The sequence below is a fragment of the Drosophila elegans genome, unplaced genomic scaffold (assembly GCF_018152505.1).
Source record: "Drosophila elegans isolate 14027-0461.03 unplaced genomic scaffold, ASM1815250v1 contig_397, whole genome shotgun sequence".
Lineage (NCBI taxonomy): Eukaryota > Metazoa > Arthropoda > Insecta > Diptera > Drosophilidae > Drosophila > Drosophila elegans.
Window position 1 is genome coordinate 3,798,747 of NW_024545782.1, and position 16,606 is coordinate 3,815,352.

The 16,606-nt window shown below is 41.4% G+C and overlaps 2 protein-coding genes across 2 annotated transcripts in view; one reads left to right on the plus strand and one right to left on the minus strand.

Moving 5' to 3' along the window:
• The window catches only part of LOC108135235, a 29,207-nt gene extending 14,709 nt beyond the window's left edge, over window positions 1-14,498 (plus strand). Inside the window, exons 2-13 of the mRNA XM_017255897.2 lie at window positions 2,775-3,780; window positions 7,343-7,575; window positions 8,506-8,862; window positions 9,152-9,347; window positions 9,964-10,065; window positions 10,138-10,333; window positions 10,392-10,580; window positions 10,637-10,779; window positions 11,982-12,307; window positions 12,369-12,524; window positions 12,592-12,756; window positions 12,826-14,498. Of these exons, the coding sequence (XP_017111386.1) occupies window positions 2,984-3,780; window positions 7,343-7,575; window positions 8,506-8,862; window positions 9,152-9,347; window positions 9,964-10,065; window positions 10,138-10,333; window positions 10,392-10,580; window positions 10,637-10,779; window positions 11,982-12,307; window positions 12,369-12,524; window positions 12,592-12,756; window positions 12,826-13,880 (3,915 nt within the window). The 5' untranslated portion in view covers window positions 2,775-2,983 and the 3' untranslated portion in view covers window positions 13,881-14,498. The remainder of the gene's footprint in view (window positions 1-2,774; window positions 3,781-7,342; window positions 7,576-8,505; window positions 8,863-9,151; window positions 9,348-9,963; window positions 10,066-10,137; window positions 10,334-10,391; window positions 10,581-10,636; window positions 10,780-11,981; window positions 12,308-12,368; window positions 12,525-12,591; window positions 12,757-12,825) is intronic.
• Window positions 14,499-14,755: 257 nt separating this feature from the next.
• LOC108135236 (DNA-directed RNA polymerase I subunit RPA43) lies at window positions 14,756-16,439 on the minus strand. The gene is made up of 2 exons (XM_017255898.2): window positions 15,824-16,439; window positions 14,756-14,996 (listed from the first exon to the last, which is right to left on the minus strand). Exons 1-2 carry the CDS (start codon window positions 16,367-16,369, stop codon window positions 14,757-14,759), a joined length of 786 nt encoding a protein of 261 aa, XP_017111387.1. The 5' UTR covers window positions 16,370-16,439; the 3' UTR covers window position 14,756.
• Window positions 16,440-16,606: the final 167 nt, after the last annotated feature.

Sequence of the window (16,606 nt, forward strand, 5' to 3'; positions counted from 1 at the left end):
AGGAGTAGCAGTAGCCGTACGCTTTCCCAGCTGCCTCAACTTTAAGCGCTTGTATAAATATAAATAATGCTGCTAGGACTGCAGCGAGAATGTCATTTTCAGCTTTTAGTTAATTGAAAAGTGGCAATTTATTTGAAAATCCCATACGACCATGACTCACCGCATTAGCCGTCCCGAAAGCAGAGTCAAATAGAGACACGAGCTATTTTTTCCTTGGAAAACGTGCCGACATTTTGGTTGTCAACACACCCAAACACAGCCGTAAAAGTCCAAGGGCTGAGTTAAGGGGGTTCGGGGTTCGGGGTTCGGGGTTCCGGGCCAATACTCCCGGGTCCGCAGCATAGTTAAACTTTAGTTTTATGGCTGCAATTTAGTGAAATGTATGTTTGCTTAGCTCGGCTCAACCGGAGTCATCTCAACTGAGCTCAACTCGTCTCGTTTCCAGCCCGCCATGCAGTGTGTTTTGGCATTGTTTTATTTTTGCCAATTGTTTAGCTTTATAAAATATACGGATTTAAACAGCTCTGCCCCGGCACGGCAAAGATATATGACCGCTTGTGCGAGCACTCTCATTCCGGCATGCTTTTTCCTGAACCGGCTGAAACCCGCAGAACAAAACAGAGCAGAACAGAACAGAACAGAACCGTCGTAGCATTTGTTAATGAGGCCCACAAGAGCTTAGGAGTCCATAACGTTTGTGTTACTCCGGGTCCGGTAGCATCATTTCCGAGAGCTCTCTGTGTGCTCATGGCGGTTAAGTACATTAAATTAACACCTAAAAGGTTGACAGATTTACACATTTTTATCTTAACCCAAATAAAGCCTCTTCACCCCATTTTGTGAACCCACATTATGGATTAAAATTGTAATGTGGCGAGAGGGCTATGCGTATTCCCATGCAAATGGAGGTATTTCTATGGATTACGTAGAGGAATATGCTTGCTGCTAAAACCTTTTAAGGACGGTACTTGCTAATGGCTTTCGTATTTTTTTTAATAACCTTTTAAGCTTGCTAAAATTTTTAAAGTTGGACTTTTTGGACATTTTTATTCATAATATTTAATATTTATATATTTGAATAAAATAAAAATTTGAATGCGTTGAACTTGATCAAAACGCAATTAAAACGATTTTTTTACTTGTATAAATTCGCTATTGTAAAACAGATTTCAATTGGCATAAGCATTATTAAAATACCTATTGAATCTACCAAAACAGATAACCATCTGTCGTTAAAATTGCCATTCGGGCCGACTCAAACATCAATCACCAGTTTTTTATTTCCCATAAAACACATCCTCTGAACTGGTCCACAGCGCCCCAACACGTTCGCAATCATCCATTGCTTCGGCTTGCACAAAAGTCGCACCACAAGGGTAACAGGGCAACCGGAGGAGCTGAAGGAGCTGGACGAGGAGGTCAAACGGTGCAAAGCGCTTTGCACCTGCACCTGCACCGGTACCAACACCACAATCGTGCCTCGTCCTGAGGTGGCAGCCATAAAGTGGGCGCCAAAGCAGGCAGTGGCATTACCGAACACTCAGAAAAATTTTGAAGACAAATCTCGCCTCTAAATCCTTGTCTTGAAAATGGCCGTTGGCATCAGCATTTTCTTAAAAGTCACCTAAAAACTAATATCTAAAACGATGAGCCGGTTAAAAACGAGATACCTATTAAAAAAAACTGTCTATTTAGGTTTTTAAGGTTGTATAAATAAGTTTAGGTTTGTCATGGCTCATTTTTGGAATTCGATGCATGTTATGGCATACATTATTAGACGTGTATTTATATCAAAAGGCTTATAATACCGTTTATAAGGAAAAATAATTTAATTTATCCAATACCTCTTTTTTTTAAGAATGTTAGTAAATACCAATTAAAAACTTAAAAACCTATTCTCCATGCGAAGTCATATTTTAATTAAGTGATCTTATAAAGTTACTTGCCATGGTTTTGGTAACAATCAATGACCGATCCTCAGAGTGTTTTTTTATAAAAAACAAGAATGACTTAATAGCTATATAATAATAGCTATATAATAATAGCACGATTGTGAACATTTTCTGTCTTCCGATAGATATGACCAAAGCACACACACGGTGTCCAATAGCTAAGGTCTAACATGTCACAAAATGACGTGGGCGTTAGAGTAGGCGTGGCTTTAAAATAAGCTTGCGCCTCTTAGAAATTACTATATTCTGCGGACATTGCTAGCTCGACTAGTATATTGATCCTGACCAAGAATGTATATACTTTATGAGACGCAAACAGTTCCTTCTACCTGTAACATATTTTTTTTAACGATTACAATATACCCGTTTACCCAAAATATTACTCTAAAAACTTACCCTTATAATATTTTAAGAAAAATGTCTTAGGTCTATGATTCTGCGAGTGTATCGAATGGAGGCTGCTGCTCCTATTGCTGCTTTCTGCTTGCCGGTTGCGTTGACCAAGGCTATTTAAGGATGCCACGCTCTGATGCGTGGCGCAGTTAAGACCGGAGCCTGACAGCGTAAAGGTCCTCTGCTCTCCACGGCACCGGGCTGCACTTTGCTCCGCACAGCACTCCGTAAGCTGCAATCTGCAATCAGAAATCTCATAAAAGGAAAACACTGCAATCTGCCCCATTCCATTATCCCCGTCCCTGTCACTGTCCCTGTTCCTGACCCTGGCCACCTGGGCCACCCGTTAGCCACTCAATTGGTTAGCCCGTTGTAGCGCACTTTTGCCGCTTTCGCTAATGCTGTGAATTTGCTTTCTCACATTTGCAGATATTTCCGCAGACGACGCAGGGACGACTGGTGCGCTGAAATTGCGACTCTAGTGGAGCGGAGGCCAACACGTTCAGTGTATAATATTTGAAATCAAAGCGTTAGGGTCCAACCATGACGCCGCTGTACGTGAATCACAAGCTCAACATGCGCACAACGGCTGTCAAGATGAAGCGGAGCCAGCATCCTGTCTCGTCCAGCCCCGATCCATGCCCAAGTCCAAGTCCAACTCAAACTCAAACGCCAAGTCACAGTTCGATTCCCACGCCCGGCAAGTGTCACGGCCAACCGGAAGTGAAAACGGAAACAAAAACGGAAACAGAAAGGGAAACAGAAACGGAAACGGAAGCGGGCCGGGCCAATTGAAGCTGAGAGCAAGGACAGCACAAACTAAGATAATTCAATCGCGTTTTCTACACATTTACGGTTTACTTTGCCTCAGTTCCTTGATGGCTTGCATTAAAACTATCGGCGCTTCAATTGCGCAGCAAACGCTTGCGGAAGTGGAAGCGAATGCGGATCCACAAGATAAAGATAAAAGGCGGGAAGCGGAAACGGAAACGGAAATGGAAGCGGAAGCGGACGCAGGAACAGGAACAAAAGGGGAAGCGGAAGCGGATGCCCGCATCATGGCAACGGGAATTTGCATTATAAGACTGATAACATTAAAGAGATTTCTAAAGAATTCCACAACCGACAAACACAATCAATTTCGCCAGCAATCAGCCACGTCAGCAGCGTTGGCTGGAGCACCCGGCCCACGGCGGAGACACCTCCATTATCCCGTACATCCAACGACCCATCCAGGACACCCGGAGGCATGCACCCTGCTTGTGCTCTTGCTGCTCACCAGCCTGTGGCCGGATGGCTGCGAGTGCCTCCACAACGGCAGCAACACCGTCAAGACCAAATACGGCCTGCTGCGGGGCATTGTGGTCCGCTCCTCGCCGCTAGTGGAGGCCTTCCTTGGCATCCCGTACGCCTCGCCTCCGGTGGGCAGTCTCAGGTGAGTCGAGTCGACTGGAGGTTGCGCCTTGGCGGCGCACAAGATTACGCCTCCCCGGGGTGTCGTCGTGGCAAAGTGAAAACTTTCCGAGCGACGCTGACAGCGTGACACTCACGTAGGCACTGTGCACTGGGATGCCATGATAGCAGTATTAGTTAAGAGAAACCATAATGCAGGGGTGCCCAAAAACCTTTTGGCAGTGCATTTAACAACACAATTTAACAAAAAGAGAGAGTGCTTAAGTCTAGTTCACCGACTTTTAGATACCCGTTACCCAGCCCACAATTTTCAAAATAAATGTTACCTCAGAAAACAATCAGGTTATAGCGAGCAGCACCTATCTTCTGCAGAGCAGCGATAGAGCACACATGAACACTAAAAAAACACACACACACACATTGCAATTTACTCACACAAATTAGTTGCGTTCATTTATTAGTATGCGTGCTTTCCGTTGCGCTCCGTTGCTCTTCATGCTCGAACTCCATTTTTTTAAGATGCAGTGACGTGGTAACAAAACATAATTCCAATTACTTCTAAAATTATAGCTTGATTTTAAAAATGTTTGTTTCTACCGATAGATATGACCGAAACACACACCAAAGCCCAGTAACTACGAACTAACATGTCTCAGACGTACATACGATTTGTGGGCGTTAAAGTGGACGTGACTCCGTTTTGAAATAAACTAGCGCTGCCTAGGAATTCCTTGGATCTGCATGCCAAGTCCCAATTTTTTAGCTTTTATAGTTTCCGCAAATATGTAACAAAATTCATTTGGACTAGCGATGAAAGAAAACATAATGTTATTCTTGTTGGCTTGTCTTATTAGCGACACAAGCTTACCTACCTGACGGCGCTTACATCTTCATATACTGTGAGCCTTAACAACATCAAATGTGTCCTCGATTAGGAAAACCATTTTAAAAAACAATTTTCTATGTGGAAAGCTATTCTGCGCAGAATTCAAAACTATTCATTTGTTTAACAGAGTCAACTCATAGAGGCTAATTCAGCAACAGCTTGTTTTCTCATTAAGAATATACATGTATATTTTCGGATATATAGCTTATGCACTTATGTTAATGAAACTTCTATACAAAATCTTGTAAGTTTACAACATATTTCATCTTGTTGGTTTGTTTATTTCTTTTTTAATTTTTGGGTGAAACAAGCATTCTTGTTAACGTATGAGTATTCAAATACCGCTAAACATATCTACATATGTAATATTCTTTGCATAACCTTAAATTTAAATCCGAAATTTATACTTATATTGAAGAAGGTGTTTTCCCCGTGACTCACGGCCGCAACTCTAGCTTAACCAGAGCCATCGCAATCTGGGCGCCACATGGGGGTCGTCCCAGGCCGAAAGGCTCTCCTCTTTCGGAAAACTTTTTTTCACACAGCGCCGCAGCGCAACTTTATCCGAAGCAATTTTAATAATTATTCTCATGAAATATGTGTGTGTGCCTGTGATGGTGCATAGTGACAGTATGCGGGTCCGGACCTGCAAGTGAGAAGTTAGCGGACCCCGGCATCGGAACTCCCAAAGCATTGTTTGAGGATTTAAAGTTCCGTGGGGACGAGTGAACGTAGCCGCCCGTAATGAAGCCAAAGTGCTACTTCGAATTAATCCACAACTGTGCACTGTATACGTAACAATTAAAAAGTTTTTTTTTTTATTCCGGCAGTTAGTGTGGGGCTACGGTTTTAAAAAACAACCAACTTCCTTGCGGGTATTTCTCTGGAGGTACCAGCCAAGAACCCCAAACCCAATTAAAAAGAAAACAGTCGACGGCCAAGACCTTTTGAGCCGCAAAAGTTCGATAAGCCATTTGCAAACACATTTTGATGGTATTGGGCGACAAACGAGCGCGGAAAGCTGAGCACCGAGTGAAGTTTCCTGGATATTGCAAAAGTTTACCCCACACGGACACTTTCGCACTTATCCTGACACACACACACACACACACGTCGGCACAAAGGAGTGAAGGCTCAGTGTGACATGCACGAACAACAAGTGTGTTTGATGAAGCGATTGGATGAAGTACTTAAAGGGTCCTTCAACAGCTTCACCGCTGCCAGAGAACAACACAGCGCACAACACAGCGCACAACACGGCACAACACAGCACGTTGTTGTTTGCTTAGCCACAATTCATGAAAATTGCTCTTTAATTACTTCCTGTGGCAAAGTGTGACGCCTGCGAAATGAAGTCGTTTATGAATGCGGTTCATTATCATGCAGCAACAGATGCCAGCAATCGACAAACAGAAGTTAATCAAAATCTGGAGCTCCGAAAGAGGGTAATAATAATACGTGATTTTGGGCGGGGCTGACTGATATAATTAATCAAGCGCATCTGTCGCCAATACTTCCAATCAAAAATGCACCATATATATGATAAAGCTGGATTGGCATTGGGGAATCGAAAGAGCAAGGCAAATAATCGAACACAAATCGAATATTGCTGAAAGCTTTCCATAATTTAGATGGTTATTTATATGTTCTACACAGAAGCTTGTTAGCTTACCTGCAAAAGTGCAGCATACTTTTTCGGGCAGCGGGGTAAATTCAAAATTCCGTGTGCGCAGAACAAGAAGAAAACACCGAATAAAACGCTCACTGTTAACACATTTGAAAAAGTTACAAACAAAAATTGTTATATTCGTTTATAAATAGTTTATGGCGTAACTTTTTGCCGAAAAGTATTAATTTTGGCAAGCGAAAGAGGCGGGGCGGTTGTGAGTTACCAAAAACTGGAAACGTGAAAAGCAAACTAACCAAGTCACGTATAGCTGAAAAATTATGCCCGCCGCAAAGCGCGAGCTTTTTGTTTATGCGGTCCATTGTTTGCCTTCTCCCGGATGGCTAAATGGACTGGAGGGAGGGGAGGGGGCTCGAGGGGAATTTCCCAGCCACAGAATTTCCCAGTAACAATCAAAACGCTTCGCGTCAATTATCGTGTCATAAAATCAACATAGTCAAGCCATATTTATCGCTGATGCCTGACTGGCAGGACCTCATCCAATCCGGTACCGTAGTGATCGATGGATTTCAACGCAAAACAATAAAATGCACAATTAATCAAAAGCAGTTTGCAGTTTTGATTGATGGGCGGTACTTAGTTTCTGTGTTTTACGAGCCCAGCGAATCCTTTTGCTTTAATCGCTGCCAAGTTCCACACATCAATGCCGACTATACAGTTGGGGTCCAAATAATAGCTCTGAGGTCATGGAAATATAAGATGCAAACATAACTTTTTCAATTATACTTTTCTTTTAAAATTAATCATTATAAACTTTTAAAAATAACATTTAAACATACCTTTTGTTTTTTTTTAAAGAGATATCCATTTTATCCATAAAGCATTATATATTTTCCTCTCGGTAAATGAAGTAAAATCAGCACGGCAAACAAATAAACGTCGTTACTTTATTTCGGCCGCTGCTGTAAGTCTGTACGGGCACACAGTGCGTATACGTGATGCGATAGTGTTTGGCCCATGTGGCCGAAATGGCATATTTACTTATCGAAACGACCGCTGCCTCCTTTGCAGATTTATGCCCCCCATAACACCATCGACGTGGAAGACGGTTCGCAGCGCGGATCGATTCTCCCCGGTCTGTCCGCAGAACATCCCCATACCGCCCAACGGACCGGAGGCGCTCCTCGAAGTGCCGCGAGCCCGTCTCGCCCAGCTGCGGCGCCTGTTGCCGCTGCTCAAGAACCAATCGGAAGACTGCTTATACCTAAATATCTATGTGCCCTACGAGACGCGCCGCCAGAGACGTGAGTGCCAATTTCGCAACGGATTTTATTGTGTTTCAGAGTCCTGTTTTGAATAATCGACCGTTTTCCTAATGTTGCCGAAGCCATTGATGAACTAGCCAAAATGATTTTTATGCTCAAATATTTTTAACGCTCGCGAATTTATTTTTAAAGAATTACAGGGTCAATATTATGTTTTTAAAAATGTTTACGTATTTTACTTATATATTTAACGGGCTTAGTGATTTGATTAAATAATTGAAAATTGCCAAAAGCCGTATTAATATTATTTTATCTTTGTATATTAATTCTGTGACTGTCTGTATTAAATAGAATATTAAATAATTAATTGATCGCGAGGTAGTATCTTTGCTTTGTATTTAAAAAAGGTTTTGAAGTTTTCAATTCCGTAGTGCATTGCAGTGTACTTAAAATTAACAATTTTTTGGTGCCTGATTAAAATGGACCCTTTTCTTATGTTTTCGAAGCCATTGATGAACTAGCCAAAATTATTTTTATGTTGAAATATTTTTGACTCTCGCATATTTATTTTCAAACAATTTTAAATTTGTTTTTAGATATCAATATTCTGTTTTTAAAAATGTTATCGTATTTAATTTACATACTTAACGGGCTTAGTGATTTGATTAAATAATATAAATAGTATTTTATCTTTGTATAATTATTTGGTGAGCGTCTGTATTAATTAGAATATTAACTAATTAACTGATCATGTGGTAGTTCCGTTGCTTTGTATTTCAAAAAGGTTTTGAAGTTTTCAATTCCGTAGTGCATTGCAGTGTACTTAATTAGCAACTGCAAGCGCAGCGGATTTGGCAACTTTGACGACCTTCATCATCTGCATGTCGAATGTAAAGTAATTATCAACTAATATAAACATACACTAATTAGAGGCACAATATTAATTATCTTTCGTGCAATCTGTCACAGGCAATACCGCTGATGCTGCTGGCGAACCGAAGACCAAATTGTCCACTGTGGTATTCATACATGGCGAATCGTACGACTGGAACTCAGGGAACCCCTACGATGGCTCCGAGTTGGCTGCCCACGGCAACGTCATCGTCGTGACAATCAATTTCCGTCTGGGAATCTTCGGATTCCTGAAGACCGGCGGCAAGGAGAGTGCCCAAGGCAACTTTGGCCTGATGGACCTGGTCGCGGGCCTTCACTGGCTCAAGGAGAACCTACCGGCCTTCGGCGGGGATCCCCAGAGCATCACCCTCCTGGGCTACGGAACTGGAGCTGTGCTGGCCAACATTCTGGTTGTGTCCCCAGTGGCGAGTGGTAGTGTATCCTCCATCTATCTATCTACCCTGACCTCTTCCCAAACATACATAAACATACATACAGCATACAAACATACACATTCTTTTCAAACGTTTTAGATTAAGTAAAACACACACCTTCCGATTTGATACTACTTTGTAAATAATGTTCGATATTAAATAGTTTTAATTTGAAAATGGCTTGTTGTTTTACCAACTCAATTCTAACACTTTGGGCTTGAATAAAAAACGGCAACCAGATTTCAGAATCGATTGATTAATACGTGTTCCTACACATTTTATTTCAGATTTAATACAGCGCACAGTTCTCTTAAGCGGTTCGGCCCTGTCACCCTGGGCCATTCAGAAGAATCCGCTCTTTGTAAAGCGGCGTGTGGCCGAACAGACTGGCTGTCACGGCGACATGTTGTATGACGACCTGGCCCCCTGTCTCCGCACAAAAAGCGTCGCCGAGTTGCTGGCGGTCAAGGTGGATCATCCACGGTAGGTCACATATTTCATCAATTCTGTACAAGAGCAGGCATTAATATTCGATTAATCAAAATAAGCCACTGCATAAAATATATCAATGCCTGTTTAAAACTTCTCAAAGTATTGCTTATTTAAACTTTAGCCTTCAAATAATCTTTTTAAATGGAAGCAAATAAAAGCAGATTTACAAAGCAAGATTTAATTGAAACATAGTTCCAGATCAAGGGTATCATTAAATTATTTAAACCCAAATCGAGAATTGGAAATATTACAAATCCAAAAACTCCGGCAAAAAAGTAGATTATGTATTATTTCCTTAAGTTATAATTAAAGGAAATTACTGATAAAATGATAAATCAGTCGTTGAAACAACAAATTGATTATTTTTTTTAAATTAAAAAAAAAATTATTGAATAATATAAAATAGATAATTTTGAAAAATCGTTTATAAATAATTGTTTACAAATGTTTACTATAAATCATAAAGAAACTAAAAGATCTCCACTTCTTATTGATTTTTTATTTTGTCAGAATGTATTTGGACAAATAACGAATTTTAATTTTTGAAGGGGATTTATAAGCTTTTCAGAAAACTTTAAACTTGTAACTGCCATTTTTTATTTTACAGATTCCTCGTGGGCTTCGCTCCCTTTGTGGATGGCACTGTAATATCGCCCGGCAGCAATCCCATGGGCAGCACCACGTTGCCCTTGGGCTCAGCTATTGTTAGGTAGCTAAATATATACAAAAAAACATATATGTATAAACCGTTTTTGTATAACCACTTGCTTAACGCTTACAGTACTTCAGGAATTGAATATGCAAACTTTCCAAAACGTGACCTCATTTTCTGCCTTACATCTGTGGAGTCCTATTTGGATTTGAGTGCCCAAGACTTGGAATTCGGCTTCAACGAGACGAGACGGGATCGCATCCTGCGCACTTTTGTGCGCAACAACTTCCACTACCATCTGAACGAAATATTTGCCGTTCTGAAGGTGAGTTCAATTTAATTGTGTCCATATTGTGTCGATTTGCATAATTCATTTACCCCAGAACGAGTACACCGACTGGGAAAAGGCGATACGTAATCCGCTTAGCTCCCGCGATGCCGCGCTTCAATTTCTGAGCGATGGCCACACGGCCTCGCCGCTGATTAAGTTGGGCTACATGCACAGTTTGCGAGGGGGCCAGGCCTACTTTCTGCACTTCAAGCATAAAACAATCGAGGAGGAGTACCCACAGGTAGGTAGAGTACACTTAGCCAAAATGTAACTAAGTCCTGTGCCTGCATTCCCCAGAGAACCGGCTCCGTGCGCGGCGAAGATGTGCCCTTTTGGTTGGGTCTGCCCATGTCCCCGCTCTTTCCCCACAACTACACCACTCAGGAGCGTCAAATTGGTCGACTAATGCTGCGATATCTGTCAAACTTTGCCAAAACCGGGTAAGTACAAACCAATTCGTCGATTTTAATGTATAGCTACGGGAAATTAAAAGGGGTTAGAGGTCAGACGTGCCCTTTATTAAATGGAACAAATCATTTTAAACCGCATTTGAATATATATATATATTAATTTTTTTAATTTTAAAAATTACGTTACGATCAACGTTTAACTCTTAGTATTTATTATTTTTTAAATAATAACAGGCTAATATCATTAAATGTATACGTATTTTCATCAGTAATATTATTATATACACTTATAAAAAAATGGAATAGTAAAAGTAAATATCTGATCCGATTAAATATTTAAGGATATATTAATATAATTAATAATGGTATAGGTATTTACATTAGTTTTATTATTATATACACTGATAAAAAATAGAATAGTAAAAGTAAATATCTGATCATTGAATTCAAAATTGTACATTTAATACATACATAAATTAAATATTTAATGATAATAATGAATGAATAAAATAGTTTTACTAATAGTTCCTGTTTGATTAGTCGTATTTTATTTGAGGTTTTCAATGGAAAACTAATTTTTTGTTTGTTTGTTTGTTAGATAGCAAAGTACCTAATGCAATGCTGTGCTGTTGCTTTGAGTTCCACAAACTTTCCGAATGAAAGCAAAGCAAAAGCTTAAAAGAAGTATTGAAAAAAATGTACTGAAGAGAAATTTCTTGCAGCTGCTGTGAAAGCAGTTCATTTAAGTTTTCTTTTGCTTCGTCAGTCAAACAAAAAAATATAAAGCATTGAAAGTATTTTCCAATTTGTATAAGAGCAAGTTTATTAGTCTAGATTTTAAATTCTATTTTAACATCCGACTTAAAAGTTCTGTTCAATAATGTTTATTGTACTCGAAAAAACGTCACATAAAATAGTGTTTTTTAATTTAATTTAATTTAATTTATTTAATATAATATCCCAGCGCTGCAAGCATATGCTTATTTATGCTGCGCTAGTCTCATTGACATCATTTAAATCTAATAAATCTAAATCTAATTTAATAGTATTAAGATTACAAAGTTTAAACTTATGACTTAGATTCTTATTATACATATGGGGGTTCTTTATTTTATTTTATTTTGTTTCATTTTACTTGCATGAAATAGTTTTCCATTAAAAGATAAGGTGTGAACTAAACATCTAAACCATCTTACGCTCAATAAATTTGTTTTTATTTCTTAAACCTTCAGCAATCCCAACCAGTCCACGGCAAAGTCAGCGCTTCCCAGTCCAAACGAGGTCCCAGATGCCGCCCTGCATGAGCAGAAGAAGCGATCCACTGGCCTGACCTACCCCAATCTCAGCGAGGCCCTCAACCTGGCCGTGATCTACAACCAACGGCGCAGCAATGCCATGCACGAGAAGCGGTCCTACATTCGGAGGAGACTGCGGAGCAATGATGCGGCCTTTACCCAACTGGGCATGTCCAGTGAACGGGACGTGGGCAGCTACGACGGCGATGAGCTGCCCTTCTGGGATGCCTACGATGTGGTCAACCAGTTGTACGTGGAACTGGGTGAGTCTTTTTGGCCAATATATGCATGCATATCGCTTTTGACACACATTTGACGTTCAAGGCAACAAGGCCAACGTTCAGAGCCACTATCGCGGTCATAAGCTGTCCATGTGGCTGAACCTCATTCCCCAGCTGCATCGCCATTTCAACATCAATGACCAGTCCATGCGGCATCACCAGTTCCAGGACGACATGAATAACAGGGATCTCTATGAGGGTAAGAGTTTGCTTTCCAGCTCTCCTTTTATTACTCATTAATTTATTTCCCCATTCTTATTTTGAAGGCGTGGTGCGACCACAATTGCAGACGAGGCCCGCGGAAGATGATAACATCATCATCACGCAAAGGAGCAGGACCACCACGCCACCGCCATCCCCAAAGATGACGAGTACAAATGCCACGCAGGCCTTAAATCCCATTGGCAACATTGGAGCAGCCACAACCACTGGTGAGTTGGAAGAAAACTTGGCCAAATATCGACCATCGCATATTTATTGTCAAAACGAATCTATTGCAGAGTGCGGCATCGACGGAGCCATGTCCGTGTCGGAGCTGACCACGACCCAATCGCCGAAGGACAACAGGACCGGGAGCAGTCGCGTGGAGACCCAAAAGGACCTGGCCACCGCCTCCACCGGTATCATTGGCAACCTGGAGCTGCTCCGACGACTGAGTGGCAAGCAGTTCCAGAGCTATACGACCGCTCTAATAGCCACCGTGGCCGTGGGCTGCTTCCTGCTCATTCTCAACGTCCTGATCTTCGCGGGCATTTATCATCAGCGCGAGAAGCGGGCTCGCGATGCGAAGACCAAGGAGGAGCTGCAGGAGGGCGACAACAGCAAGAACTCCAGCATGCTGAAGCTGAACGCCTTGATGGGAGTTGGAGCTGGATCTGGCGCAGGAGGAGCTGGTGTCGCCGGGCCAGGGGATATCGCAGATGCGTATACCTTAACCGGATCCTTGGTGGACGGCAAGGGAGTGGGCGTGGGCGTGGTGTTCGGCGAGTACAGCTGCTACGATGAGAAGACCAAGCAGCTGAAGGAGGAGAAACTGCTGGTGGAACTGCCGCCGTCCACGTCCACTGGCCAGACGTCCCTGATGATGGACACCTGGGGCGCCTGCTCCATGGGCACGTTGGATTTGCTGAAGACCAAGCCGGGGGATCCCATCGAAATGGTCACCTATGGGACCATCGCCCTGCCCACGGTGGTGGAATCCGCACCGGCGATGAGCAGCAAACGAGGATCCTTCGTGGAGACCGCGCTGCAGTTCAACAGTTCGCAGCAATTCGACTACGCAGTCCAGTCCTCGGACCAGATGTCCTTCAAGGCGATAGAGGAGGCTGTCAAGGCGGCAGCGGGGAATGACTCGGAAATCACCCGCGATGATGACATCCCCGAGCCGCCACCCCCACCAAGGTCCTTTCTAGCCGCCCAGCAGCAGCAGCATCAGCAGCAGCAGCAACAGCAGGCGGGCATACTGCGGCAGACAGGGGCGGGCGGAAGTTCGACGACGGGATCGGGGAGTAGCAGCGGCAAGAAACGTGTACATATTCAGGAAATCTCAGTCTAGCAATCATAGCCTTTTTAGAAACCAATTGTGACCCTCTTTTCCCCTTTATTCTAGTTACTTAGGTTGATTTGTCCTTTAAAACTGATGCCTTTACCCGCTTTCGATTACCTCATTTATTAACTCCTAAGTAAATTTCTCTATTCATTCCCACTCACTGCCCACAATTTCTGCCACCCGAAAATCAAAAATAGCATCATTTTTGGGTTTCCTAATCTCCGTGCAAACAAAAATTGTTGTAACTGTATGTATTACGTATGTTTGTACATTATGTAAATGTTCCTTGTAGACGTGATGAAGAAGTTATTGTGTAGGAATATTTTTTCAAGTGTTATTATTGTGTGTATAGTTTATGTTACTTTTTGGTGTACGATTAGAATCTGATATTATTCTATTTGCTTGTTATTTAATAATTAGCGAAATCAAAATAATGTGAAACACTTTTAATGATTTGTAAAAGAAACCCATATATAATATAACTATGATACACGTATTGTATTTAATGTATTGTAAAATATTGACTCTATTTGTATGAAATACATATGTATCACAAACTATTCAAACTCACATTTTAAAAACTGACTTTTTCAGTCCTACAATCATAAAATTGTAGTGGGGATGAAATTGCTATTGTCGTATATAGCTTGGGCCAAAAAAATTTAAATGGTAAAATATTTGGATCTATATCGGCAAAATCATGCGATACCAAACGGTTCACGGAGAATAATGCTTATACAAATATTAATCCAGCTCATTTGCGTTTTTGTAAAAATATAATCAGTACCTGTCATCTTGATGCCCTAATTATTTAGATTTTTACATTTCAACATTATATAATTGTAAATTTGTACTATACAGAGATGGTAACAACGAATGAATTTATATTGTATATATTGGCTCGCTTTTTATTTCATTTTTCAGTTTTTTCGTCTTTGTGGTGGGACTATTTTCACCATTCTTTCGTTTTGTTGAAGATTTCTTTGTGGGTGAATCCTTTTCGGGCGCAAAATCAGGTTCTTTCTTTATTTCAGCTAAAAGGCCATCTAACAGTTCATCGGGGTCTTCGTTCTTAACATCGATCTTCTCCGGTTCGGGGCTTCCAAACTTTATGGATTTATTCTAGGTAAGAAAATAACAGTTAAATTAGTAACAGCAGGTACAATTCATATACATTTTAAAACAATTTTAAAATATATACATTTTAAAACAATTTTAACTTAAGTCAAACTTTTAGTGACAAAGTTATACTTTATCGTTAGGAACGTCTTCTTTTAGAAACTGTTTTGTGTACAAACGGTACTGCGAAATGCGAGGTGGTGCGCATATATCTTTTATAAATTAAGTCCTATCACTCTAATAGCAGCTGCAGAATATGGAATTTAGATTAGCAAATCAGTCTGAGACTGGTAGCAAGAGTGTTGTTTCTGAACTGAGCAAATAAATCTTATAGAAATACGAGCAAATCTATATTAACTATCCTTGCAGAAATGATTCCTTCAAACATCTCTAAAAAAAAAATACATTTTAAGTCATTAAACGCAAGGTATATATTTACATATGTCTGTCAGTTGATTAAAACACAATTTAAGATTTCTAGTACTGATACTAAACACTTTCTGAAAGCAGGAGAAACCTTAGCTCCTACAGAATCTTTGATTTGGATCAGTCACTCAGTCTGGGATTGGTATCAACTGTACAGTCGTTTGTTTTTGAACTGAGCAACAACATCTTAAAGAAACATACGAACCAGTCTATATCGACTATCCTGATAACATTGATTCCTACTAACTTCTGACCAAAAGTGCAAGTATCTCTAAGGGATTTTAAATTCTCAACGTAAAATAAAAGTCTAAAGAAAATGCTAGGCACCTAGCAAAGTTGGCGGGAGTCGATTTAAGATTTCCGCTAAATACACAATATACCATCTAAAAGCATGAGTAACCCACCTTTGGCTCCTCGCCCTCCTCGAGCAGGAGTTCTCCCTCGATGTAGGGCGTCACATTGCCGACGTCAAAGCTCTTTATGCGAAACTTGATCTCCTGGTCCATGGCGATGTCCTCCCGGCTCCGGGTCTTGTTGGTGAAGCGAATGGAGGTGTTGAAGACCCGGTAGATGACGGCGCTGACCGTGCTCTTCGAGATGTGCCGCACCACGCCGCTCAGAATGGCCCCCGCTTCGGGGCGAAAGACGTAGAAGTCCGCATTGATGGCCAGGTGCATGCTGGGATCATCAGCCCGCAGGCCCGCAGTGTTACCCAGCACCTTGATGTTCTGGATGCCCAGGACGATGCCGTTGAGACTGACGTCGTAGAATCCCACCTTGGTGCGGATAAGGTGCTCGTGGAGCGCGTGCTTGAAATCGGCCATGCCATACGGACCCATGGCCAGGTGCATGTCCGTGGTGACGCAATGCACGCAAGACTCCGGGTTGCTGGCATAATTCTCCAGATCCTTAGTCGAAAACTTGATGTATTTCTGTAGTATCCTGGCCATTGCAAGATCTTAAAACAGCCTCTTCGAAACGAATCAACCACATGAGTTGCTTTTAAAGATCTGGCAACCTTGCGAGAGCTGCTGGAGATGGTCAGTGATGCCCGCTTGGCTTTTTCCCGTCAAATCTGAATTAAGCTAAGTTTTGTGAGTTTAGCAAACCCACCCAATTCAAAATCTTAAAATAAAAAAGAAAAATAGTTTTTTATTGAACCCAAAATTGAAGATACTTCACATAAA